Source organism: Nycticebus coucang, chromosome 18 (genome assembly GCF_027406575.1).
Source record: "Nycticebus coucang isolate mNycCou1 chromosome 18, mNycCou1.pri, whole genome shotgun sequence".
NCBI classification, from domain to species: domain Eukaryota; kingdom Metazoa; phylum Chordata; class Mammalia; order Primates; family Lorisidae; genus Nycticebus; species Nycticebus coucang.
The window spans coordinates 32,540,073-32,567,853 of NC_069797.1; the positions used below are offsets into that span (position 1 = coordinate 32,540,073).

The 27,781-nt window shown below is 45.2% G+C and overlaps 1 protein-coding gene across 5 annotated transcripts in view; it reads left to right on the forward strand.

Moving 5' to 3' along the window:
• The window catches only part of BLTP2 (bridge-like lipid transfer protein family member 2), a 37,737-nt gene that overhangs the window by 308 nt on the left and 9,648 nt on the right, over positions 1-27,781 (forward strand). Inside the window, exons 2-26 of one of the 5 annotated variants that reach the window (XM_053570451.1) lie at positions 669-798; positions 2,140-2,189; positions 2,490-2,637; positions 2,808-2,926; positions 3,160-3,220; positions 3,419-3,608; positions 4,478-4,601; positions 4,906-5,030; positions 5,224-5,291; positions 5,716-5,861; positions 6,512-6,630; positions 6,739-6,902; positions 7,060-7,318; positions 7,824-8,029; positions 10,988-12,080; positions 12,510-12,701; positions 12,845-13,047; positions 13,195-13,313; positions 13,431-13,651; positions 15,757-15,947; positions 16,071-16,170; positions 16,315-16,517; positions 18,052-18,346; positions 24,533-24,690; positions 25,226-25,432. In XM_053570451.1, coding sequence (XP_053426426.1) covers positions 669-798; positions 2,140-2,189; positions 2,490-2,637; positions 2,808-2,926; positions 3,160-3,220; positions 3,419-3,608; positions 4,478-4,601; positions 4,906-5,030; positions 5,224-5,291; positions 5,716-5,861; positions 6,512-6,630; positions 6,739-6,902; positions 7,060-7,318; positions 7,824-8,029; positions 10,988-12,080; positions 12,510-12,701; positions 12,845-13,047; positions 13,195-13,313; positions 13,431-13,651; positions 15,757-15,947; positions 16,071-16,170; positions 16,315-16,517; positions 18,052-18,346; positions 24,533-24,690; positions 25,226-25,432 — 4,891 coding nt within the window. Of the gene's footprint in view, positions 1-668; positions 799-2,139; positions 2,190-2,489; positions 2,638-2,807; positions 2,927-3,159; positions 3,221-3,418; positions 3,609-4,042; positions 4,108-4,477; positions 4,602-4,905; positions 5,031-5,223; positions 5,292-5,715; positions 5,862-6,511; positions 6,631-6,738; positions 6,903-7,059; positions 7,319-7,823; positions 8,030-10,987; positions 12,081-12,509; positions 12,702-12,844; positions 13,048-13,194; positions 13,314-13,430; positions 13,652-15,756; positions 15,948-16,070; positions 16,171-16,314; positions 16,518-18,051; positions 18,347-24,532; positions 24,691-25,225; positions 25,433-27,781 lie in introns of those variants that run through there. The other 4 variants (XM_053570452.1, XM_053570453.1, XM_053570454.1 and 1 more) reach the window with 4 other exon arrangements.

Here is a 27,781-nt window from a genome sequence, read left to right on the forward strand (position 1 = left end):
GAGGGCTCGTGCAGGCCTGCGGCCGGAGCTGTGGGCTGCGAGTGGGGGAGACGGAGGGAGCAGGCGGGCCCTGAGGAAATGGTGAGCTCAAGACCTGAATAGGTGAGGAAAGGGTCTGGTTCGGTGGTCTCTCTTTTCCCCTTCCACCTGCCCCTGAACATCCTCTTCATCAAGGACGAAGTGCACTTGCAGCCTCGCCCTGGGGAGCGGGGACAGAAGGTCTGGTTATCCGGGGGAGAGCAGCATTTGAGTTGGCTGGTTCTGACCCTACAATGTCTTCTCGCGGACACCTTTTGGAGGGGCGGTGCAGGAGAAACTGAGACCCTCTGGAGGGTGTATGATGTCATATCTGACAGAGTCCCTTCCACTTTGATTCCTGCAAGGGCTTTCTCCACTTCTGGGATTCCTAACGATTTGAGGGATTGTTTTTTTGTTCCCGACTTAGAGGGTGGAGATTAGTGTGTGTGATTTTCTCTGGGTAGAGGGGTTCCTGGGAGCTAGGATCCTGATCATTGTGGTTGAATGTGTTTTAATAGAGTGGTGCTTTGGTTGTTCAGAAGATCCACTTTCGGGACACGACCCTTTGCAAGCCTCTCTTTGACCAGCAGGGGATGTGGGAAGCCATAATTGAGAGAGGGTCCTGTGAGTTCACAGGGAATTTTCTGCAGGTGGCTGGTCGTCCGGTTGGCCACCAAGTGGTGTCAGCGGAAGCTGCAGGCGGACCTAAAGATCGGCTCCTTCCGCTTTTTTTGGATCCAGAATGTCAGTCTTAAGTTTCAGCAGCACCAGCAAACAGTGGTGAGTTCTGGGAAAATCTCTGGATATGTGTGTGGGATTGAGGAGCTGAATTTCACCTTTATTTTCCTTTTTTAAAATTCTGGGTGGCTTTTCTAGTTAATGCCATCCTTGCCACCTTTTTGCAAAGATTATCTTAGAGCAAGCTGGGGTTGATGCAAGTTCAGTTAAAAAAATTTTTATAGGCTCAGCACCAGCCACATACACCGAGGTTAGCAGGTTTGAACCCTGCCGGGCCAGCTGAACAACAATGACAACTGCAACAAAAATAGTCGGGCATTGTGGCAGGTGCCTGTAGTCCCAGCTACTTGGGAGGTTGAGATAAGAGAATCACTTAAGCCCAAGAGTTTGAGGTTGCTGTGAGTTGTAAGGTCACGGCACTCTACTGAGGGTGACTTAGTGAGACTGTCTCAAAAAAGAAAAATAAATAAAATCGTGAAAAATAATTTTATAGGGCACAGAACACTGGGATGCAAATTCAGTTAAAAAATTTTTTTTTTTTTTATTGTTGGGGATTCATTGAGGGTACAATAAGCCAGGCAGTTAAAAATTTTTTTTTTTTTTTTTTTTTGTAGAGACAGAGTCTCACTTTATGGCCCTCGGTAGAGTGCTGTGGCCTCACACAGCTCACAGCAACCTCCAACTCCTGGGCTTAAGCGATTCTCTTGCCTCAGCCTCCCGAGTAGCTGGGACTACAGGTGCCCGCCACAATGCCCGGCTACAGTTAAAAATTTTTATAGGGGTGGCACCTGTAGCTCAGTGGGTAAGATGCCAAGCATACACACCAAGGCTGTTGGATTTGAACCTGGCCTGGGCCAGCTAAAACAACAATGACAACTACAACAACAACAACAACAAATAGCCGGGCATTGTGGTGAGAGCCTGTAGACCCAGCTACTTTGGAGGCTGAGGCAAGAGAATCACTTAAGCCCAAGAGTTTGAGGTTGCTGTGAGCTGTGACGCCACAGCATTCTACCCAGGGCGACAGCTTGAGACTCTGTCTCAAAAAAAAAAAAAAAAACAAATTTTTTTAATAGGGCACAGAGTGTACAGGGCACATAAAAAAGATATGGAAGTAAAGCATAGAAGAAAGATAACAGGAAATAGAAGGCCTTACTGTTCTAATTTAGAGGGCAGCATACCCATAAAAGAGGCATTTTAGACAAGTTCAACTAACATCAGGCAAGTGCTGAGCAGAGCAGCAGTGACAATGTAATGGCACAAATACAGTGGAAGTGCCTATAGGAACTTCATCTAGAGCTCAGCACCAAGATTGTTGGCTTGTCAAGCTGCTATTGCTTACCTATCTGCTAGTGTACAAAGCTTTCTTTAATACTATTTTAGGAAGTTGATAACCTGTGGATTTCCAGCAAACTCCTTAGCCATGATCTGCCGTGAGTACCCTGTATTCTCACTTTGCTCTTGGGGAATATTTTGGAGTTGGGGTTGGAGAGTGAGATTTTTCTACAGAGGCCTCTTACATAAGCCAAGGAGGGAAGAAAGCTCTTGTTGAAGTCTCCCTTTTAGTTGGTGTGCCATTACCTTGTGAAAAAGATATTGAAAACTGCTATGAGACTATCCTTTGTGATTTGAACTATATTTTTAGGAAGGATGGGAGAATGAATGTGAGGGTGGGAAGGAGATTGGTGTGGAATGGATGGACCTGGTGGCAGTGAGGTTTCTCTTCTGGGCAGACACTATGTGGCGTTGTGCTTTGGAGAAGTACGTATCAGAACGGACCTACAGAAAGTCTCTGGCCTATCTGCCCCATTCTCCCAGAGCACTGGGGTGGATCAAAAGGAACTGTCCTTCAGCCCATCCTTACTGAAGATCTTTTGCCAAGTGAGACTACTTCTCCCACTATCCTGGACTGTACTTTGGGCTGGTTGGCTTTGGAGGTGTGGGTAGATTTTCCTACTATTTTGGGGGCATAATGGTAAGAGTTGCTTCTCTTTTTTAGCCGTAAAAGGAGGGGCAGTGCCTTGACATTAATTTATCATTGCTTCTTTTAGCTGTTTTCCATTCATGTAGATGCTATAAACATCATGGTTCTCAAGGTGGATACCTCTGAATCCTTGTGGCATATTCAGATCAGTAGAAGCAGATTTCTTTTGGACAGTGATGGGAAAAGGTAAGTGCTGGGTAGAGGAAGGTCTGGTAGTCCCATTCTTGACTTAAAGTTGCTTCAGGGCAAATGATGTCAGGGCCTCTTATCAAGGAGTTGGGTTCTCTTTCGGTGCAATTTGAGGAGAGGCTAAGATAAGGCATTTCCGCTCGCCTTGTCCCTTCTAGTTAATGGAACTTGATTGGAGGTAAATGGTGAGGAATGGGGCCAAATGCTCTTAATTATTTTTTTTCTCTCAGGCTAATCTGTGAGATGAGCTTATGTAAGGTCAACAGTAAAGTTCTTAAGAGTGGTCAGCTGGTAAGTATTCCATGGTCATTCAGATACCTCATTTTCTCCTGGGTGTAAGGTATAAAGGAGCTTAGAGGCCACATTCTAGATTCTGTGTCCTTTAGAGGGTTCCCTTGAGCCAATACTCGGTGTTCCAGACCATTACCTTTTGATTTAAATTCCCCAAGCTCCATACACACCCACCTTAGAGACTTATCCTTCCTACAGGAGGACACCTGCCTAGTGGAGCTCTCACTGGCCTTAGACCTGTGTCTAAAAGTGGGCATTAGCAGTAGGCATCTGAAGGCTATCAGTGTAGATGTGTGGACACTCCATGCTGAACTGCATGAAGGCCTCTTCCAGAGTCAGCTTCTGTGCCAGGGCCCAAGCCTGGCATCCAAGCCTGTTCCCTGTTCAGGTAAAGCCCTAATCATTGAACTTTTTGGCTTTCTTGTTCTAAAGGGTTATGTTGGAAGTGAAAAACAGAGTGGTCTCACTGCTCATTTAAGTATGAATAATTTGTCACCATGGGCTCGACCCTAAGGATAGTTTGAGGAAATAGGGCATCTGTTTGTGTTAAACGAAAATAACTAATATTTAGTGGGTATCTGTTGTGAATTAGACCTTTATTATGTTTTATATACAGTTAACCCTTGGACAACATGGGTTTGAACGGTGCAGGTCCACTTACGTGGATTTTTTTCAATATATTTGGCCCTCTGTATCCATGGGTTCTGCATTCACAACTGAATGCGGATGGAAAGTAAAGTATTCACAGGATGTGAAACCTGAAGAAACAGAGGGCTGACTCTTCCTATATATGGGTTCTGCAGGTTCTACTATTGGACTTCAGATGTATTGAGTTTGATGTATGTGGGGGTCCGGAACCAGTCCCTTGAGGATACTGAGGAATAACTGTATGTTCTTTCACTAAGTCCTCAGCATTTCATAAATAAGGAAACTGAAGCCGAGGGAGGTTAGCTGTGGAACTGGACTGAGCTCATATAGCTAGTCATCAGTAAAAATGGGGTTTAAATTATTTGGCCCTAAAGTTCATATTCGTTTCATTATAACAGCCTGCCCTCTCATACTATTTATGTTTTTAGAGTCTGGACAAGGAAGTATAGCAAGTGCCTAGTTTTCTGGAACATTTGCTGTACGGCCCTGCTAGGGCATTTGCTTAGCCTGTTGTATGTGGGAGGACTTGGCCATAGTGGGCAGGGAATTTCAGGAGAATTGAGATTGTACAGGATTGATGGCTCACATGTTATTTGTTCATATTTTCAGAGGTGATAGAGAACTTGGTTGAGCCTACTCTGCCTGGCCTGTTCCTTTTCCAGCAGCTGCCAGACCAGGTCAAAGTTAAGATGGAGAATACAAGTGTGGTGTTGTCCATGAATAGTCAAAAGAGGTGAGAGCTCTCCTGACTCAGAAGTGTGGAGAGATACTGGGAGCTGTATGCTGGGATCTCTATGACTTGCCTATTACCCTGTTTCCCCGAAAATAAGACATCCTCCGAAAATAAGACCTACTTACAGGAAAGATAAGACATCCCCTGAAAATAAGACCTAGCGCATCTTTGTGAGCATACCTTAAAATAAGACACTGTCTTATTTTCGGGGAAACAGGGTAGCTGCACTGAGTTTATCTGTGAGAAGAAGGGAAGTAGGAATGGCATTCCACATCTTTCTGAGCTAGAATTTGTCTTGGTCCAGGCACCTGACTTGGACGCTGAAGCTGCTGCATTTCCTGTATAACCGTGATGATGATCAATTGCCCCTTCGAAGCTTCACATCAAACTCTGATATGGCACAGATGAGCACCGAACTCCTACTGGAAGGTTCATGGGTGGGGGTACTGGTACTGAGAAAGGGAGGACTAGATATTCTTTTTGCTCATCCTCCATATGGTCTTCTTAATTTAATATCAGTGTAACTGGAGGGGGGTGGTGGGAACATATTGAGAGAAAATAGCTCCAACTCACAAATGTTGGTGACAGGGCTCCCTCTGATCTGACTTCTGGGCTCTTACAGATGGGTTGTTGCTGTCCCAGAGTCGCCAGCGCATTGTGTGCCTCAGCTCCCTCAAGGCTAGTGTGCAGGTGTGATGACCGTGGTACCAAGAATTGTTGCTTTCTTTCTTTCTTTTATTTTATTTTTTTTTGAGACAGAGCCTCAAGCTGTCACCCTTGGTAGAGTGCTGTGGTGTCACAGCTCACAGCAACCTCCAACTCCTGGTGGGCTCAAGTGATTCTCTTGCCTCAGCTTCCCAAGTAGCTGGGACTACAGGCACCCGCCACAATGCCCGGATATATATATATATTTTTCGGTTGTAGTTGTCATTGTTGTTTGGCGGCCCAGGGTGGATTTGAACCTGCCAGCTCTGGTGTATGTGGCTTGTGCCTTAGCCGCTTGAGCTACAGGCGCCAAGCCAAGAATTATTGCTTTTTCTGTTCTCTCTCTACTTCACTGCATTAGTTAATGAAATAAAAACCAAGCCCACAGTTCTGGTCTTCTCATTTCCAGGTGACCACCATCGACTTCTCAGCCTCCTTGGTTCTGAACACTTGTATTATTCACTACCGGCACCGGGAATTCTCTCACTGGCTACACATGCTAGCACTGGAGACACAGGGGTCTAGTTCACCTGTTCTTCAGCAAAGGAAAAAAAGGTCAGTTTGATCTTTTTCAGCAGCCATCTTATCAGTCATCAGCCACCTTTTCCCTAAGATGAGGAATGAACTTAAGATTCTCTAGGATTCTTTTGGTCCCAAGTGGTATCTTATGTTAAATATGTATTTTTCCCATTAGATAAGACTTCTTGATGATGTCATCTTTGTTTTTGTGTCTTCAGTGTCCAGCACAGTACTTTACACAAAATAAACATTTGTTGAACTGAATTTAAATGGCAAAATATATCTTGTCTACCTTAGATGATAAGGTGGCAGTGCCATTTCTGTCTCTGTAGCCTTCCATTGTGCTACATAGAGATCTTATAGGTCATGGTTTGGAAGGGATGCTTCTTGGTTCTGTTAGGTTGAATCGTACAATATTACTGGTGTTCACCATATTTGACTTATAAAAATGGCAATTTCATAGGATTGGTTCAACCTGTTATCTTTCTGGGGTTCCTCCAGATTACCATTGAGAGTAGCTGCAAGGTAGTGAGTTCAGCCTTTTATCTTCTAGTTGTATCCCATCCTAAGAATCACAACAAAACTCTTAAGTTCTCAGTGTAATGTTGAGAGCTTCAGGAATCTGTCCCATGATAGGAAACTGCAATTCTTTCCTTATCAAACAATGATGTCTTGTCCCTGTGCAGAACCTTCCCCCAAATCCTGGCTCCCATCATCTTTAGCACTTCCATCTCCAATGTCAACATTTCCATTCAGCTTGAAGATACACCACCTTTTGCCTTGGGATTCAATTCCATCTCTCTGGGTAAGGCACTGGGATGGAAAATGAATAAGAATCTGTCCATTTGAGGAGCTAAATGCAGTTGGTGGCCACAGTGCCTCCACAGAACTTTCTTTTTACACCATTGTTCAGATTACCAGCGTCTCAGGCCACAGAGCATCCATCAGCGGGGCGTCCTAACTGTGGACCACCTCTGCTGGCGTGTGGGCAGTGACTCCCACATTCAGCGGGCACCACATCCACCTAATATGCATGTTTGGGGTGAGGCCCTTGTCCTGGACTCCTTCACATTACAGGTAGGTGAGGGCTTTGGTGAGTAGGGGTCCATATAGCTTTCTCATCCTGTCATACTTCAGAGCATTGAGCATCTTGTTGGCAACAAGTGATGCATCAAAGCATTATGAAACTGTGCTCTTGCATACTTCTAATGGGGTCCATCTGCTTCTTTTCTAGGGTAGCTATAACCAGCCTCTGGGCCTGTCTAGCACCCAGTCAGATACTCTCTTTCTTGATTGTACCATTCGAGGACTTCAGGTAGAAGCATCAGACACCTGTGCTCAGTGTCTCTCTCGTATCTTATCCCTGTTGGGTCCTCAATCTGGGAAGTCAGCTGTCTCTAGGGAATCATCTTTTGGGGACTCTGTGTCATTACTATGGAAGGTGGACTTGAAGGTGGAGGACATGAACTTGTTCACCCTGTCTGCCCTGGTCGGTAAGTGGGATGGGGGTCTGTCCACAGTAGTGTGTAACCTAAGCAGATTATGCTGGTTCAGTCTATTCCTTCTCAATGAAGTTGATTATCTGGAACTTTGCTAAAGTAGAGGCATGAGGTGCTGGAAGGTCTTACATAAATATTGGCCTAATTGATACTTCTTAAGGGCTTACGAAAGGCAAGTATTAAGCAAGACGTATAAAAGAAAGATTTAGTTTTGATGTGATCAGGAAAGTGAGATCCTTGTAGCTTTTGCTTCCCTGTGTGTTTACCTCTAGAGAGTATCTCTGCACAATTTGTAAGAGTTAGGGTTAGGGGACTTATTTGTCTTTGGCAGATCTAGTTAGATTAAGATGGGAAAGGGAAAATTTTCCTAAACTGAGGAATGAACTTAAGGAGCCTTAGGGAATAAAGATAATTAGAGAAAAGGGAATAAAAAAGAAGGGAGGGTGAGAACTAAAGCTGCTACTTGGGAACCAAGGCTGATACACTTTCTGGATGTTAGGTGCTTCAGAGATACGACTGGACACACTGACTGTCCTGGGCAGTGCTGAGACCTCTACTGTGGGGATTCAAGGGTTTGTGCTTGCGCTGGTGAAGTCAGTCACGGAGAAGATGCAGCCCTGTTGCAAGGCTCCTGATATCCCCACTCCAGTGCTTAGCCTCTCTATGCTCTCTGTCACCTATCACAGCAGCATCCGCTCTTTGGAGGTAATGTTCCTGTGGGGAGGTGGGGCTGGGCTGGTTTTTCCCTCACTTTAGAACCTTTGACTCATCTCAGGAGAAATATGATACCTGGTCTTTATTTATTTTTTGAGACAGAGTCTTACTTTGTCACCCTGGGTAGAGTGCTGTGGCGTCATAGCTCACAGCAATCTCAAATTCCTGGGCTCAAGAGATCTTCTTGCCTTAGCCTCCCAAGTAGCTGGGACTATAGGCACCCACCACAAGGCCTGACAGGTTTGAGATGGGGGTTCACTGGTCTTGACTCCGGCTGGTCTTGAACTCCTGAGTTAATGCAATCCACCTCTCAGAGTGCTAGGATTACAGGCATGAGCCACTGTGCCTAGTCCTGGTCTTCTTTATTTTTTTCTGGCTTGTTCTGTGTATTTTAAATTTTCTGTGAAATTTGAAATACATAAAAAAAGTAGGGAGAATAGATAACCTTTCATGTTCCCAGCTTGTTTCAGTTATGCTCCTACCAGTCTTCTGCCCATTGGCTCTGGGATTGGTTTGAAGCAGGTACCAGATATACATAATTTCAACTATAAATATTTCAGTGTATATCTATGAAAAATAAGGACCTTTTTAAATGATTTTGCTGAAGCCCTTAGCTCATCAGAAGGCTAACAGAAATCTGAAGGTGGAGGCCCTGGAAAGTTTTTGAGGTGGTTTCTAATATCTTTCTCCTCAGGGTATCATATGGACATGAGACCTTAGGAAGGAGCTTAGGCTATTTTTCCTTTAGCAACTGAAGAAGTTTGTTTTCAGGGGTGGTGCCTGTGACTCAGTGAGTAGGGCACCAGCCCCATATACTGAGGGTGGTAGGTTTGAACCCGACTCGGCAAAACTGCAACAAAAAAATAGCCAGGTGTTGTGGCATGTGCCTGTAGTCCCAGCTACTTGGGAGGCTGAAGCAAGAGAATCGCCTAAGTTCAGGAGCTAGAGGTTGCTTTGAGCTGTGACCCACTGGCACTCTACCAAGGACGACAATGTGAGGCTGTCTCTTTAAAAAAAAAAAGGAAGTTCCTTTTTGGAGATTGGAATTCTAATTTTCTCTGTCCACTTAGCTGTTTAGAACTGGCTTTGTTTTTCAAACTGAAAAGGACTCTTTTTCCCTTTCTTGAGGCATACTTTCTTTTTTTCTTTTTGAGATAGAATCTCTTGACACCTGGATAGTGTACCATGGTGTCATCATAGCTCACAGCAACCCCCAACTCTTAGGCTCAAGCGATCCTCTTACCTCAGTGTTTTATATTTTTAGTAGAGACAAGATGTCACTCTTGCTCAGTCTGGTCTTGAACCCGTGAGCTCAAGCAATCCTCCTACCTCTCAGCCTCCCAGAGTGCTAGGATTACAAGCGTGAGCCACTGCGCCCAGCCGAGGCATACTTTCATACTTTATATAAGTCAGTTGTTGTAGGGTGGGCATGGTGATTCATGCCTGTAATCTCAGCACTCTGGGAGGCTGAGGTGAGTGGATCACCTGAGCTCTTGAGTTCCAGACCAGCCTGAGCTAGAGTGAGACTCCATCTCTAAAAGTGGCTGGGTATTATGGCAGGTGCCTGTAGTCCCAGCTACTCAGGAGGCTGAGGCAAAAGAATAGTTTGAGCCCAGGAGTTTGAGGTTGCTATGATTTGTGACGCCATGGCAATCTACCGAGGGCAACATAGTGAGACTCTGTCTCAAAAAAAAAAAAGTACTGATCACACAAGTCAACACAACAATGTTTCATTCTTTTTTTTTTTTTTTTGAGATAGAGTCTTAACTGTGTCGCCCTTGGTAGAGTACCGTGGCATCACAGCTCATAGCAACCTCAAACTCTTGGTCTTAAGCAATTTTCTTGCCTAAGCCTCCCGAGTAGCTGGGACTGCAGGTGCCCACCACAATGCCTGGCTATTTTCTGGTTGCAGTTGTCGTTGTTTAGCAGGCCTGGGCTGGGCTTAAACCCACCATCCTTGGTGTATGTGGCTGGCGCCCTACTCAGTGAACTGTGGTGCCTAGCCTGTGACCAGTAAATCAGTACTTTATATCACCCTTTGAGAATTAAGTCAAGATGCAGTCAATTCATGAAATGTTTTCTGTTGCCAGTTGTAGTGTTTAATAGAGTGTGGCTATTAAGAGAAGGATAACTCATGAGCAGAAACAAAGGCAGATGATTTTTTGAGTACCTGCTGTATATATTGTGGTAGGTACCAAAGAATTAAAATACTTGGCTCCACCTTGGCACCAGTAGCTCAGCAGTTAGGGCACCAGCTACATACACTGAGGTAGGTGGGTTCGAACCTGGCCGGGGCCTGCTAAACAGCAGTGACAGCTGCAATAAAAAAATAGCCAGGCATTGTGGCAGGTGCCTGTAGTCACAGCTACTTGGGAGGCCGAGGCAAGAGAATCGCTTAAGCCCAAGAGTTGGAGGTTGCTGTGAGCTGTGACTCCATAGCACTCTCAGGGTGACATAGTAAGACTCTTGTCTCCAAAAAAAAAAAAAAAATTGGCCCCTACTCTCATACAATATAGATACTGTCCTGCATGTCAGATATTTACATTATGATTCATAACAGTAGCAAAATTACAGTTATGAAGTAGCAATGAAAATAAGTTTTTGTTTTTTGCAGTTTTTTGCCGGGGTTGGGTTTGAACACACCACCTCTGGCATATGGGGCCGGCGCCATACTCCTTTGAGCCACAGGTGCCGCCTAACAATGAGAATAATTTTATGGTTGGGAGTCACCACAACATGAGGAACTGTATTAAAGGGCTGCGGAATTAGGAAGGTTGAGAACCACTGTGTTAATGGGAACAAAGCAAGGGAATAGTTCATGTAGGTACTCAGGAAAGACTGATGGGTGGAGATGGTCCTTAACTCAGGCATGCATGTATAATAATCCCTGACATTTCTACTGTTTGGGGACATGGTAAGTAACAGATCCTTTTCTTTTGCTCCTTAAAGGTTCAATGTGGTGCAGGGCTGACTTTACTCTGGAGTCCCCCAGATCACATGTACCTGTACCAGCATGTCCTGGATACCCTACAGTGCCGAGACCTACTAAGAGCCACCATGTTTCCTGAGACTGTTCCATCCCTTGCAGTAGAAACTACAGGGACCACTTCTGAGCTAGAAAGCCATCCCCCAAAACCATCCCCCCCAAAGCGACTGCTAAACCTGACACTGGAGGTGAATACAGCCAAGCTGACAGCTTTTGTGGCTGAGGACAAGTTCATTACCCTTGCTGCAGAAAGTGTGTCACTGAGCCGTCATGGAGGTTCTCTGCAGGCTTATTGCCCAGAGCTGGCTGCTGGATTTGACGGCAATAGTATCTTCAACTTTAAGGAGGTAGAGGTGCAGCTTCTACCTGAGCTGGAAGAGATGATCCTCCATCGGAACCCCTTCCCTGCGCTGCAGACCCTCCGGAACCGTGTTTGGCTCCTCTCCCTTGGCTCAGTCTCAGTGGAGTTCCCTTATCAGTATGACTTCTCTCAAACTCTAGATGAAGCTGTAGGAGTTCAGAAATGGCTGAAGGGGCTGCATCGAGGGACTCAGGCTTGGGCCTCTCTAAGCCCTGCCCCACTTCCACCTGATCTACTCTTAAAGGTTCAGCACTTTTCATGGGTTTTTCTGGATGACATATTTGAGGTAAAACTTCATGATAACTATGAACTGATGAAGGATGAAAGTAAGGAGAGTGCCAAAAGGCTGCAGCTACTGGATGCCAAAGTGGCTGCCCTTCGGAAGCAGCATGGGGAGTTATTGCCCGCCCGAAAAATTGAGGAACTCTATGCTTCTTTGGAACGCAAAAACATTGAGATCTACATACAGCGCTCCCGGCGTCTCTATGGCAACACACCAATGCGCCGGGCACTGCTCACTTGGAGCCTGGCAGGGCTAGAGCTGGTGGCTTTGGCAGATGCCTCCTTCCATGGGCCTGAGCGTGTGGTAGAGCAGGTTCGAGAGCTTGATCCAAGCAGTCCTTTTCCTGCTGAGGGAATAGACCTTGTCATTCAGTGGTGTCGCATGCTCAAGTGCAGTGTCAAGACCTTTCTAGGTAAGTAGTATTTCCCTTATTTGCAAATCCATATGTTTGCACTTTGAACTCTAGCGAGCTCTCTGTGTGATTCCAGAGAGCTCCCTGTAATGGAGAACTGTGGTTGTTTTTGGATAAGTGAGATGGGTGGGGCTCTCCTTCCCTTTCTTTGTTCCTGACTTTCACCCAACTGCTTGGCTAACATAATGGGACAGCTAACACAGGGATCTTTTAAGGTTATTGTGGCTCTTGGATCTTAGTGCTAAGACCTCAGCTTTCTGCTCCCGGGTCACTGTTCCTTTTTCAGCTCTGCTGCCAACTGCAAGGCCTTGTTCTCTTAATTGATTTTATAAATATAGATGGGTAAAAGTAGTGGCAAGGCAAAAAAAATGCCTGAGAGTGCAAGACAGTTCTCTGAATAGCCAGCATGTATCCTCCCCATAATAACAGTTCGGATCAGAGATTATCCAAGGTACCTGTTTGAGATCCGTGATTGGCGACTGATGGGTCGACTTGTGGGCACTGAGCAGAGTGGTCAGCCTTGCTCCCGTCGGCGTCAAATCCTGCACTTGGGGCTTCCATGGGGTAACATGGCAGTAGAGAGGAACATGCCCCCACTCAAGTTCTACCATGACTTCCACTGTAAGTAGAGAAGGGCAGTTGGTTTTGGCTAAGGGACATTTGTAATGGCCGAGATGGGAGGTGGACTGAGGCCCTCTGGGGTGAAGGAGGAAGAGAGGAGTGAGGCTATATAATAATTTGTAGCCTTTGATCCTCTACTGCAGCGGAAATCTTCCAGTACACGGTAGTATGGGGCCCCTGCTGGGATCCAGCCTGGACACTGATTGGCCAATGTGTGGACCTCTTGACCAAGCCCTCAGCTGACCCCAGCCCACCATTGCCCTGGTGGGATAAGAGCCGTCTTCTATTCCATGGGGACTGGTACATGGATATTGAACAGACAAACCTGCATCAGCTGGCTACTGAGGTGAGGGGACCATGGTAGTATGTTTCTCTTCGGACGGTATGGTAAATTTAGGCTTGCGCACACGAGGGAAGAGAGAAGGGTATTGATTTGGGAGATAAGAGTGTTCTTTTTATCCATCTCTCACCAAATTCTTGGGGGTGGTTATAGGATCCATACAACACAACTGAAAATATGCACTGGGAGTGGAGCCACCTGTCTTTTCATTGGAAACCTGGTCAGTTTGTGTTCAAGGGTGACTTGGATATCAACGTGAGAACAGCTTCTAAGTGAGTGGAATAAAGGGTGGGGCTCAGTGGGCTAGGGGACTCAGGTGGAGGGAGATGGGAAGAGGCAAGAGAAGGAGTGACAAGGGCACTAAGGGCTGGGGCTCTGTTGTGAGGCAGGTATGACGACTGCTGCTTCCTTCATCTTCCTGACCTCTGCATGACACTGGACCTGCAGTGGCTGTGCCATGGGAACCCCCATGATCATCATGGTGTCACTCTGCGGGCCCCCGAGTTCCTGCCTGAAGTGCCCTTGGGCCAGCTTCATGACTCCTACCGGGCCTTCCGCTCTGAGAACCTCAACCTCTCCATCAAGATGGACCTGACTCGGCACAGTGGGAGTGAGGCTTGGGTTAGGGGTGGGAGGATGAGCTTGGATGTTAAGGATTTCAGCTTAACCCTTTGGGGAGGTGATAGTAGGGCAAGAGAGAATTTGGGTTAGGACCCTTTTTTGGAAGAAGGTTGCTGTCTTAGTCTTTTTTGGCTACTATAACAATAATACCATAAATTTGGTAGCTTGCAAACAACAGTTTGCACAACTATTGTCACATTAAAAAACTTTCTAACAGTTCTGGAGGATGAGAAGTTCAATATCAAAGTTCTGGTGGATTGCGTGTCTGGTGAAGGCTGGTTCCTCATAAATGGCACTTTATTTTTTTGAGACAGAAGTGTCACTCTGTCGACCTCAGTAGAGTGCTGTGGCATCACAGCTGACAGCAACCTCCAACTCTTGGGCTTAAGCAATTCTCTTGCCTCAGCCTCCCAAGTAGTGGGATTACAGGCACCCACCACAACACCCGGCTATTTTTTTGTTGCAGTTGTCATTGTTATTTAGCTGGCCTGGGCTGGGTTCAAACCTGCAAGCCTGGGTGTATGTGGCCGGCGCTCTACCCGCTTGGCTAGGGGCACCACCAGATGGCACTTTATTTTATTTATTTATTTATTTATTTTGAGATAAGAATCTCACTTTGTCATCCTTGGTAGAGTGCCTTAGTGTCATAGCTCACAGCAACCTCAAACTTTTGGGCTCATGTGATCCTCTTGCCTCAGCCTCCTGAGCACAGTCCCTCCCAGGGACTATAATCACCTGCCACAACACCTGGCTATTTTTAGAAACAGGGTCTGGTTTTTTTCTTTTTTTGAGACAGAGCCTCAAGCTGTCACCCTGGGTAGAGTGTTGTGGCATCACAGCTCACAGCAACCTCCAACTCCTGGGCTCAAGTGGTTCTCCTGCCTCCACCTCCCAAGTAGGTGGGACTACAGGCGTCCGCCACAATGCCCAGCTATTTTTTGGTTGCAGCCATTGTTTGGCGGGCCCAGGCTGGCTTCTAACCCACCAGCTCTAGAAATAGGGTCTTGCTCTTGCTAAGGTTGGTCTTGAACTCCTAAGCTCAACCAATCCATGTGCCTCGGCCTCCCATAGTGCTAGGATTTAAGACAGGCATGAGCCACTGTACCCGGCCTTTTTGTTTTTTTGACAAAAGCCACAGTTTCACTCCATTGCCCAGGCTAGAGTGCCGTGATGTCAGCCTAACTCACACAGCAATCTCAAACTCCTGGGCTCAAGTGATCTTCTTGCCTCAGCCTCTCAAGTAACTGGGACTATAGGTACCCACTATGGCACCCAGCTAATTTTTCTATTTTTAAGATGGGATCTTGCTCTTACTCAAGCTGGTCTCAAACTCCTGAGCTCAAACAGTCCTCCCACCTCCGCCTCTCAGAGAGCTACGGTTACAGGCGTGAGCCACTGTGCCTAGCCAGATGGCACTTTTTTGCTGCATCTTCATAAAGTGAAAGAGCCAATGAGCTCCCTTGGGCTTCTTTCATAAGGGCAGTAATTCTATACACTTAATCTCATGATCATCCTAAAGGCCTACCGTTTAACACCATCCTAACGCTTAGGAGTTAGCATTTCAACATAAGAATTTTGAGGGGACACAAACATTCACACGATAGCAGTAGGTGAAAGCAAAGAGCTTATATAGTTTCTTGAAAGGAGGAGGAGTTAGGGATGCTGAATATGAGGTGAAGTGTCCTTAGGATTTTAAACCTCTAAAACCTGAACCTTGGCTGGGCGCAGTGGTCGTGCCTGTAATCCTAGCACTGTGGAATGCTGAGGGGAGTTGAGTTTGCTTGAGCTTATAAGTTTGAGAGCAGCCTAACCAAGAGCAAGCCCCCATCTCTAAAAATACCCGATCATCGTGGCAGGTGCCTAGTCCCGGCTACTTGGGAGGCTGAGGCAAGAGAATGGCTTGAGCCCAAGAGTCTGAAGTTGCTGTGAGCTATGAAGCTGTGGCTTTCTACCGAGAGTGACAGAGTAAGACTCTGTCTGGAAAAAAAAAAAAAAAAAAAAGTAAAGTAAAATGAAACCTGAACCTAGAGAAGGATTTACCTTAAGTTCTGTATATAAACCACAGCTAGGAAATGTCTGTCCTTCCCTTTGCAGCAATATCTCAGCCCCGAATTCTACTATATAGTAGTACCCTGCGCTGGATGCAAAACTTCTGGGCAACTTGGACTAGTGTCACAAGGCCTATCTGCAGGGGAAAACTCTTCAATAACCTGAAACCCACCAAGAAGAAACTTGGCCAGCACTACAAGCAGCTTTCCTATACTGCCCTCTTTCCACAGCTGCAGGTCAGGCTCTAATATCCATGTTGACATCTGTTCCTCTTTAGATTTCTTGTTTTCTCAGGTTAGGTCTCTTAATCATCCCTCTTTTGCCATCCTTTGTTCAGTGTTATGGTTTCTTTTTGCCAGGTACATTATTGGGCCTCATTTGCCCAGCAACGGGGCATCCAGATTGAATGCAGTCAGGGCCATGTCTTCACTCGGGGGACTCAGCGTCTTATACCTCAAGGTAAGATCAAAGACTCCCTTCATTTCTCCTAGCTTGTTCCTTGTTCTTTTTCCTTTTCTCAGTTCTATTCCCCTCCTCCCTTTCTGTCTCAACACAGTCCTTCTGTACTGGTCTGCATGGGCTCTGTGTACCTCCTTTTCTCAGCAGGCACAGTGATGCGGCGCCTTATCTCTGATTGGAGTGTGACCCAGATGGTGAGTGACCTTAGTCAGGTGACCGTTCACCTGATGGCCTCACCCACTGAAGAGAATGCCGATCACTGTCTTGATTCCTTGGTAACAAAGACCCACCTGCTAAGTTTGTCTTCTCTCACCTACCAACGGCATAGCAATCGCACAGCTGAGGAGGTACTGCCTGACCCAGTCTCTTTGTTACCTTATTTAAGTTAGTACATATCTGTCTGCTTGGGCAGCCGTAACGCAATACCATAGACAGGGTGGCTTAAACAACAGAAACTATGTCTCTCAGTTTGGGAGACTTGGTAGTTCAAGATCAGTGCGCCAGCATGGTTGGGTTCTAGTGAGGCCTCTTTTCCTGGCGTACAGATGTCCACCCTTCTGTGTCCTCAAGTGGTAGGGAAACAGAGCAAGCAGGTGTGTGCGTATGTGAGAGTGTGTCAGCATGCATGTGCCTAAACACTCTAGTTTCTCTTATTTTAAAAGCACTAATCCTGGGCGGCGCCTGTGGCTCAGTGAGTAGGGCGCCGGCCCCATATACCGAGGGTGGCGGGTTCAAACCCAGCCCCGGCCGAACTGCAACAACAAAAAAATAGCCAGGTGTTGTGGTGGGCGCCTGTAGTCCCAGCTGCTCTGGAGGCTGAGGCAAGAGAATCGCGTAAGCCCAAGAGCTGGAGGTTGCTGTGAGCCGTGTGACGCCACGGCACTCTACCCGAGGGCGGTACAGTGAGACTCTGTCTCTACAAAAAAAAAAAAAAGCACTAATCCTGCCATGAAGGCCCCACCCTCACAACTTCATCTAAATTAGTGGTTCTCAACCTTCCTAATGCCACCATGTATTTTCATTGTTAAAAAGGGGTCACGACCCACAGATTGAGAACTGCTGATCTAAACCTAATTACCTGTGAAAAGCCCATTTCCATATACCATTACATTAGGGGTTTGGGTTTTAACATGAATTCTGGGGAACACAATACAGTCCATAGAAGGAAGCTTCAGGCTAAGTCCTTGGTCAGGATCTTAATTCTATTCTAGGCATGTATGTCACTACTTTGTGACATACTTGGTTTAGCTATATTGGCAGCCTGCTTTTTGAAAATTCCTCTTCTTTCTACCCTTTGAAGGTAGTATTCCTTTTTTTTTTTTTTTTTGTAGAGACAGAGTCTCACTATACTGCCCTCGGGTAGAGTGCTGTGGCGTCACATGGCTCACAGCAACCTCTAACTCTTGGGCTTACGTGATTCTTTTGCCTCAGCCTCCCAAGCAGCTGGGACTACAGGCACCTGCCACAACGCCCGGCTATTTTTTGTTGCAGTTTGGCCGGGGCTGGGTTTGAACCCGCCACCCTCGGCATATGGGGCCAGCGCCCTACTCACTGAGCCACAGGCGCCGCCCGAAGGTAGTATTCTTTAGCATCTTATTTGGTGCTGATAAAAATTGGGAGAGGAGAGTGGAAAGCCCTTCAATTTTGGAAGGATTTTAGGTTGAAGTTCTCTGAGTCATTTAACATACAGTGGGAATAGTTACAGTGTAATGCATGTGTATAAGCTAAAAGCCACTTAGTTTGTCTTCCTCCAGGGGCTTTAAATCTTTGATAGGACACGTTTGTTACTCAATAAGCTTGTTCTCTTATCTCTGCATTTGTGGTCCAATAGCACTGGGGGTAATTCTTGTGCTACCCTGAGGTCCTTTTCCTGTTTCTCAGGAGCTCTCTACTCGAGATGGGGATCCTACCTTTCATACACATCAGCTGTACTTGGTAGACTTAAGGATTTCCTGGACAACTACCAATCGAGACATTGCCTTTGGTTTATATGATGGCTACAAAAAGGCAGCTGTACTCAAACGTAATCTCTCTACTGAAGCCCTGAAGGGGTTAAAGATTGATCCTCAGATACCAGCCAAAAAGCCAAAGCGGGGTGTCCTGACTAGTGTGCCAGCCCAACCTCGTGTTAACACTCCCAGCTTCAGTGGACTGCCCGATAAGGGGTCATCAGGAGGTAAGCTGGGAGAGATGAGACTTTAGGAGTTTAGGGTTAGAACACAGCCTTGGGCAGGAGTTTGAGAACAACTGAATCATGGCTTGTTCCATCTAGGTGTAGAGGTGAAATTATTTTTCCTTATTATGCCACCTAAGTCTCATATAGCAATGAATTAGAGGCTTAAATGGTTTCGTTCTGTGGCCAGCAGAAAATAATCAGAAGTGATGGGGACAAAATAAGATGAATAAGGGAAAGGAGCAAAAGATTAGAGAATTGTTTCATGTTTTTGTTAATTAATTTGTTCGGTGAGCAGATACTTACTGATTACTTAACAGGCTCAAAGCACTCCACTGGATTCAGTGAGTGATGTACAATATAGACTTGCCACTTCCCTCAATAAGTTTATCATCTCTGAATGAGCTAAGATTAGTTTGTTTATTCACTCAAGTCACTCATGTGTCCATTCACAGATACATTTTAGCTTTATTAAGGGTTAATAATGTATTGGATGTTACCCTAGACATTTTTGGGAGACAAAGAGGAAGGGAAGTTCAGAAGTTACTAGGGAGAGAGACATGTAAATTGTAATTTCATTATGAAAAATGCTTTGTAAAAATTTTTAAGAAAGTATTTAAATAAATGTAGGAAAGCCTAGAAAGGCTTCAGAGATGATGATGATTAAGATGGGTGTTAAAAGATGAGTAAGAGTTCAACAGATAAAAAAAAAAAAAAGAGTTCAACAGACAAGGAAAGAAAAGAGGTCATTTTAGGGAGAGAGAATAATAAGTACAGAGGAATGAAAGCTTATGTTGAGTTTGAAAACAAGGTTAAAAGTCTTAAGTGTCACAGAAAGAATTAAAAGATGTAAGAGTTGTTCCTGATTGGAGTGAAGGAGGGAATCCCATCAGGGAAAAGTTTATTACAGAAGTAGCATTTGAGCAGGACCTTTAAGCTTGATATAATTTGAACATGTTGAAATGGGGAGGAATGACAATCAAGGCAGTGGGAATAACCTGAGTAGGAGTGGGGCTGGGAAAGCTCATTGTGTTCGAAGGAGAGTTTGGAAAAAAACAAAGTGATTTTTCTTTTTTTTGAGGCAGAGTCTCACTTGGTCACACTTGGTAGAGTGCCGTGGTGTCTTAGCTTACAGCAACCTCAAACTCTTGGGCTCACCTCAGTCTCCCAAGTAGCTGGGACTACAGATGCTCACTACAACATCTAACTATTTTTTAGAGACGGCGGTCTCGCTCTTGCTCAGGTTGGTCTCGACCTCGTGAGTTAGACAGTCCACCCACTTCGGCCTCCAAGTACAAGAATTACAGGCATGAGCCACCATGCCTGGCCTGAAGTGATTTTTGTATTCTCTTGGTCGACAATAATCAACACAACACTTCTGTGACCAAATGTGTGTTGGTTTTTCCCCACCAATAAGTAGTCAATTTTGCAGCAGACTCTAGTTGGGGATCCTCTAATTCAATTCTGATATGATCTGCCTGGAGATAGTGTCAAATTCTGAAGGTTGACGGTTCAGTCACTAAGACTGCTCCTCTTTTTTAGATGTCTGTAAGCTCCAGGTTGTTTTACCTGTGCTCTGACTGACTGGCTATAAATTGGGGTTCCCATGATCCCCCTCCTTGGGTTTGAATAATTTGCTAGAGCAGCTTAGAGAACTCAGGAAACTGGTTTATTAGAAAGGTATTCCAAGGTTGAGCATGGTTTTTTCATTCCTGTAAACTCCCTGAGGTGGGAGGATCGTTTGAGGCCAGGAGTTCCATGACCAGCCTAAGTAAGGCATGACACAGTGGCTCACACCTTTAAATCCTAGCACTCTGGGAGGCCGAGGCGGGTAGATTGCTTGAGCTCCAGTGTTCGAGACCAGCCCTAGCAAGAGCAAGACCCCATCTCTAAAAATAGCCAGGCATTGTGGCAGGTGCCTGTAATCCCAGCTACTTGGGAGGCTAAGGCAAGAGAATCGCTTGAGCCCATGAGTTTGAGGTGGTTGTGAGCTGTGATGTATGAAGCTATGGTACTTTACCCATGGCAACAGAGTGAAACTCTGTCTTAAAAAAACAAAAAAAACAAGGGTGAGATTCTGTCTAAAAAAAGGAAAAAAAAAAGACCAGCCTGAGTAAAGTAGCAAGACCTCATCTTTACAGAACACAGAAAAATTAGTCAGGTTGTGGTGATGTATTCCTAGGTATTTGGGATGTTGAGACAAGTTCGCTTGAGCTTAGGAGTTTCAGGTTGAAAGACCCTGTCCCCTCCCAAAAAAAAAAAAAGCCAAAACAAATAAGCAGAAAAAAATTGGCCATTGGTGATCAACATAACCTTTAGCCTCTCTTTTCTTAGGAGGTTGAATGTGGGTAAGGGCTAGAATTCACAACCCTCTAATCTTGCCTAGGTCTTTCCAGTGACCAGCCCCCAGTCAACTTATTAGCATACAAAAAGACATCATTTTGGAGACCTTAAGGATTTTAAGAGTCATATGCCAGGAAACATGGAGGAAGACCAAATGTTTATTTTATGATATTGCAGAGAATAAATGGCCTCTTTTGGATGACAGTAACTAAAGAAGAAGATTAAGAGAAGGGGCTGGAAAGGAAAGCTGGAGCTAGATTGTCAAACACTTTCTGTACAGGGCTAAGGGATTTTTGGTCTTTTTTTTTTTTTATTTTTTTTTTTGTAGAGACAGAGTTTCACTTTATTGCCCTCGGTAGAGTGGCATGGCGTCACACAGCTCACAGCAACCTGCAACTCCTGGGCTTAGGCGATTCTCCTGCCTCAGCCTCCTGAGTAGCTGGGACTACAGGCGCCCGCCACAACGCCCGGCTGTTTTTTGGTTGCAGTTTGGCCGGGGCTGGGTTTGAACCCGCCACCCTCGGCATATGGGGCTGGCGCCCTGCTCACTGAGCCACAGGCGCCGCCCAAGGATTTTTGGTCTTTATTCAATAGGTAGTGGTGAACCACTGAAGGCTTTTGAATAGGGGTGTGTCCTTATGAAAGTTTTTTTTTCTTGAGACAGAGCCTCAAGCTGTCACCCTAGGTAGAGTGCCATAGCATCACAGCTCACAGCAACCTCTAACTCCTGGGCTCAAGCTATTCTTCTGTCTCCTCCTCCCAAGTAGCCGGGACCATGGGCACCCGCCAAAACAGCTATTTTTTGGTTGCAGCCGTCATTGTTGTTTGGCGGGCCCGGGCTGGATTCAAACCTGTCAGCTGAGGTGTATGTCGCTGGTGCCTTAGCTGCTTGAGCCACAGGTGCTAAACCATGAAAGTTTTTTTTTTTTTTTTTTTTTTGAGACAAAGTCTCACTCTGTTGACCTCTATAGAATGCCATTTCTTTCTTTTTTTTTTTCTGGCCAGGCATGGTGGCTCCTACCTGTAATCCTAGCACTCTGGGAGGCTTAGTTATTTAGTTTTTTAAGACAGAGCCTCATTATGTTACCCTTGGTAGAGTACTATGGCATCACAGCTCACAGCAACCTCAAACTCTTGGGCTTAAGCGATGCTCTTGCCTCAGCCTCCCAAGTAGCTAGGACTACAGGCACCCACCACAATGCCTGGCTATTTTTTTGTTGCAGTTGTCATTGTTGTTTTAGCTGACCCGGCTGGGTTCTAACTCGCCAGCCGCAGTGTATGTGGCCAACACCCTAATCACTGAGCTATGGCACAAAGCCTAAAGTTTTACTTTTAGAAAGACAAATCTGGCAGTAGCGCATATGAGGACTGAGGAGGAAGTAGGGAGATCAAATAGGAAACTATTAGGGTGTCTCAACAAGAGGCAACAAAGGCTAGAACTAGGTAGAGGCAGTAGGAATGGAACTGAGCAAATGGATAGAAGCATTATTGTGCATATAGAAGGCTTGGCGTCTGGTTGGAAGGAGTTAAAACAGAGTGAAAAAATGGTAATGCCTAAGTTTTGAGCCCGCAACTGCCATGATGGTAGCAGTAATATCAGAAATAGGAGATCTAGAGGTGGTTTGGGGAAGTGTAGGATTATTAAGATTTGGACGTGCTGCATTGGGAATGGTGGCTCACACCTGTAATCCTAACATTCTTGAGAGGCCAAGGCAGTAGGATCCCTCGAGCTTAGCAGTTCGATACCAGCCTGAGCATAAGTGAGACCCTGTCTCTACTAAAAAAAAAAGAAAAAACTGGACTTGATGAATTTTTGGTGCCAGTAGGACTTCTAAATGATGTCTAATAAACAGCTAGAAATGAGGGTCTAAAAACTTAGGCCTAGTCACCTCCCTGCACCCCAGCCAGCTAGCATCTGCCACACCTCTTGGCCCAGTAGATCTCATTAAAATGCCATCTCAGATGGTGCATGCCATGGAAACCATGATGTTCACGTTTCACAAACTTGCCGGGGATAAAGGCTACTTAGCAAAGGAGGACCTCAGAGTGCTCATGGAGAAGGAGTTCCCGGGGATTTTTGGAAAATCAAAAAGTCCCTCTGGCCTTAGACAAAATAATAAAGGACCTGGGCCAGTGCCGAGATGGCAAAGTGGGCTTCCAGAGCTTCTTTTCCCTAATTGTGGGCCTCATCATTGCGAGCAATGACTGTTGATGCAGAAGGGAAAGAAGTAGGCAGAACCGAGCAATTACTCTGCCCTGAAAAGTGTTCTCTCAAAGGATTGCTTCAAACATCTGCCCCACAGCTTCTCCCTATATAAGGATTTCATGAGCAGATCAGGATCCTTAGAATATATACAAATAAAATCCAATTCCCAATTGTCAATCAGGGAAGAAAAAGTTAATTAAATGCCAGATGAGCTTTTGTTTTTTACATTGTTTGCATCCCCTTGCCCTCAATAAATATAATCCTTTTTTTTTTTTGTACAGACAGAGTTTCACTTTGCCCTGGGTAGAGTGCCGTGGCGTCACACAGCTCACAGCAACCTCCAACTCCTGGGCTTAGGCGATTCTCTTGCCTCAGCCTCCCAAGTAGCTGGGACTACAGGCGCCCGCCACAACGCCCGGCTATTTTTTTGTTGCAGTTTGGCCGGGGCTGGGTTTGAACCCGCCACCCTCGGTATATGGGGCCGGTGCCCTGCTCACTGATCCACAGGCGCCGCCCAATATAATCCTTTTTTTTAGTTCCAAATTAAAAAATAAATAAATAGAAGCTTAGGTCTAGACATAAAGATTTAGGGATTTCAGCCTAGAGCTAAGAGTTAATGGCAAAGGAGATAATAGTTGCTTACAGTGAGCAGGTACTCTTCAAAGTATTGTTATGTATCATTTCATTAAATTTTCATAATAACCTTATGAGATAGTAACTGTTATTACGAACGAAGGCACTAAGACTAAAGCAAGCTGCCCAGAGTCACAAGCAAGTGGTAGAGATGATTTTGAACATAGGCAGAATAGTCAAATTCTAGAGATTATGCTCTTAAGCATAACACTTTGTTAGTCAAACTTAAGGGAAAGAGTAGAAAAAAGGGAATGTACGAAAGATAAATCTTAGGGGATACTTATTTTTTAAGACCTAGGAAAAAAGGGGCGGTGCCTGTGGCTCAAAGGAGTAGGGCGCTGGCCCCATATGCCGGAGGTGGCAGGTTCAAACCCAGCCCTGGCCAAAAACAAACAAACAAACAAAAAAGACCTAGGAAAAGGAAGAGGGTCTGTAATCAGATGAAGTGCCAGAGCTAGGAGGATAAGGTGACATTGAGGCAAGGGAGTGATTGATTTCAAGTGGAAAAGAATGGTCAGTGAACAAATAGGCTGGGTATGGTGGTTTGTACCCATAATCCCAGCTACCAGGAAGGATTGCTTGAGGCCAGGAGTTTAAAAAGGCCTGGGCAACCTAGACCCCCATCTCAAAAAAAAAAAAATAGTAATAAGATTTTAAGAAAACAGCATGTAAAATAATATGAAATGAAAAATGGAAGAAACAAGATGGGGAGGAAAAAGATTCTAGAGTAATCCAGTAGTGCCTAAGAGGAAAAGAATACTATACCACTTACCTAACATTACTAAATTTGTTAGGAATCTGTTACTTTTATTAAGATTCAGGGGAAAATGAAATGACAACCTTTTTTTCCCTTAGGGGTCAAGGAGTAGGTTGGGCCGGGGTCAAGTTCCAGGTTGGGGAGGATGTATTCTAGCCCTTACCTACCCAGGGAAGATCAATTTGGTCTTGGATGTGTTCTCTTTTCCTTTGATACTATGACCTTTCCCTACTTCCTATTTCTCTGCCAGGTGCTTACATGTTGCAGAAGCTGATTGAAGAAACAGATAGGTTTGTAGTGTTCACAGAAGAGGAGTCAGGTATGAGTGAGCAGTTGTGTGGCATTGCTGCCTGCCAGACGGATGACATATACAACCGAAACTGCCTTATTGAACTAGTCAACTGTCAGGTACCTTCTCTTTACAAGCGTATCCCAACATTAGGCTAGATCATAATCACATTGCGTATCTTCCCTCACCTCTAAATAAGAATGAGTGGATAGGCTGGGCTCAGTGGTTCATACCTGTAGTTGCAGCACTCTGGGAGATAGAGGCTGGTGGATTGCTTGAGCTCAGGAGTTCAAGACCAGCCTGAGCAAGTGTGAGACCCCATCTTTACTAAAAGTAGAAAAACCAGCTGGGCATTATGGGTGCCTGTAGTCCCAGCTACTCTGGAGGCTGAGACAAGAGGATCACTTGAGCCTAACAGTTTGAGGTTGCTGTGAGCTATGATATCACGGCATTCTACCAAGGGTGACAGTGATACTCTTGTCTCCAAAAAAAGAAAAAAAATAGTGTATCATGGATAATATTACTTACATGTCTAAAAGCCAGTTATTCATTCCGTAAGCCAGAATTAAGCCTAGCTGCATTGGTTGCTACAGTGTTCTCACTAACCTTCTCATCTTCCTTGGTGATTTAACTCTGCTCCTGTTTCTGGCATAGATGGTTCTTCGTGGAGCAGAGACAGAAGGCTGCGTCATTGTGTCAGCTGCCAAAGCCCAATTGCTGCAGTGCCAACACCATCCAGCCTGGTATGGTGACACATTGAAACAAAAGACCTCCTGGACTTGCTTATTGGATGGCATGCAGTACTTTGCCACTACTGAAAGCAGCCCCACTGAGCAGGATGGCCGACAACTCTGGTTAGAGGTTAGTCAGCAGGGCTGGGAAGTCCCATCATATCCCTAGTTCTCCATAGTTAGCCTTTACCACCAGAGTAGCTGAAAGAGTCTTGATAATATACCTATTACTACCAACTTAGCAGAATATTGAGACTGGTAACACCTTTAATGTGGTCAGTCTCTGCTCTGAGGGGCATATAGTACTTTTTTTTTTTACAATACAATACAAATACTTTAAATACTTGCAGATCATTCCCATGTCAGTGGTTGTGATCCTGACATCCAGGATGCAGCAACCAAGTTCAGTGCAACCTCTGAGCCTCTTGCTGTGACTCTTAACAGGGTGAGCATGTCACCCTAGCACATGGGGCTTTTCTTTCTTTTTTTTTTTTTTTTTTTTGGTTGTAGCCATCATTGTTGTTTGGCAGGCCCAGGCTGGATTCGAACCTGCCAGCTCAGGTGTACGTGGCTGGCACCTTAGCTGCTTGAGCCAGGGGCTCCGAGCCACACGTGGGGCTTTTCATGTTGTTAATGATGGAGTGGCTTGTGTCACTCATACATTCCACGCACACCTGTGTGCACTATCCCTGTGAGCTCTTCCTGCCTAGCGTCTTGGTGACCCTGGCCAGTTCGATGGGCTGCATTTGGCTCGTGTCCATAATAGTGGCACCACCCCTATTGGGTGGAATGCAGTACGTTTTTTTTTTAACCTCATGATACTCTGTTTCATTGCAAGAGAAATTTGTCATTTCCTAGCACAAGAATAAAATGGGGTGGAGCTTTTTTACTTTAAAGATTGCTGATCCCTGTTAATGTTTTCACTAATTACCAAGAAAAGAGTAAGTCCGAGAATTTTTGATAAGCTCTGTATCTGCCCTTTCTCTGACCTCTGTTATAAAGATGATTGATTGTTTCAGCAAGGTATTGAGGTTGAACAAAAGACTGCTTATCAATAAGTCAGGGCTCGGCGCCCATAGTTCAGTGGTTAGAGTGCCAGCCACATACACCTGAGCTGGCGGGTTGGAACCGGGCCAGGCCTGCTGAACAACAGTGACAACTACAACAACAGCAAAAAATAGCCAAGCGTTGTGGCGGGCGCCTATAGTCCTAGCTACTTGGGAGGCTGAGGCAAGAGAGTCACTTAAGCCCAAAAGTTTGAGGTTGCTGTGAGATGTGATGCCATGGCACTCTACCGAGGGCGACATAGTGAGACTCAGTCTCAAAAAAAAAAAAATAGGTATGTGAATTCTGTTTTTTTTTTTTATACAATAGAGACTTTGTTAAGGTTATATGCATTCTAATGACGTTGCCATTACAGTAGCCATAGCCCTCAAGCCTTTATTTGTAAAATAGAGTTATTGCTTCACCTTCCCAAGATTGTTCAGAGGATCAGGTGAGAAGGTGCTTTGAAAAATATAAAAGATTTTTTTAGACGTAAAGTAGTTTGGCTCGGCACCTGTAGCACAGTGGTTACGGCCACAGCCACATATACCAAGGCTGGTGGGTTCGATCCAGCCCGGGCCTGCTAAACAACAATGACAACTACAACAAAAAATAGCTGGGTGTTGTGGTGGGTGCCTGTAGTCCCACCTACTTGGGAGGCTGAGGCAAGAGAATCGCTTGGGCCAGGAGTTTGAGGTTGCTGTGAGCTGTGATGCCACGGCACTCTACCGAGGGCAACTAGTGAGACTCAGTCTCAAAAGAAAAAAGAAAAGAAAAGAAAGTAGTTTTATTGTTTTTCAGTCAGTATGTCTGGTGTGGTCTAAGTTTGTGGCAAGATAATGTTTTTTGTTAGATGTATGATTGTGAACAGTTGGCAGAGACTAGGGGAGTAGCTGTTCATTGTTTTGCAAGGTTGTGAATTTTCAGTTTCTTGGTAAAATTGAATTTACACTATAATTTTGAGGACATAACATCATCAGAATTTTTATAGGGTCTAAAAGTTATAACATGATTCCTGTTCTCACTTCCCTGGCTAGAGGAGTTAGGACTTAAAAACCCAATAACTTTAAGTATAATTATATGAGGTAATGAGCATTTAGATCAGATGTCAAGCCCAGTAAGGGCCAGGTAATATGAGAGGTCATGCTGGTACACGTATAAGAGCTGTGGTTCATTCAAGCAAGCAGTGCCCTTTACTAATAGTCTTAGGAGCTAGGGACAGGTATTAGCTACCCATGCAGAAATAGGCAAGATGAGCTATTAGGAGCTCCCTATTTGGCTTTTCTGGTCCTCTACTTCTTTTACAGCTAAATCCTTTTTTTTTCCTTTAGCCTATGGTATTGGCATTAGAGTGGACTGTCCTTGACTTGGGTAGGAGAAACTTTCATCTTGCCTTTCCTATATGACGTTTTTTTATGACTTGGCAAATCTGCCA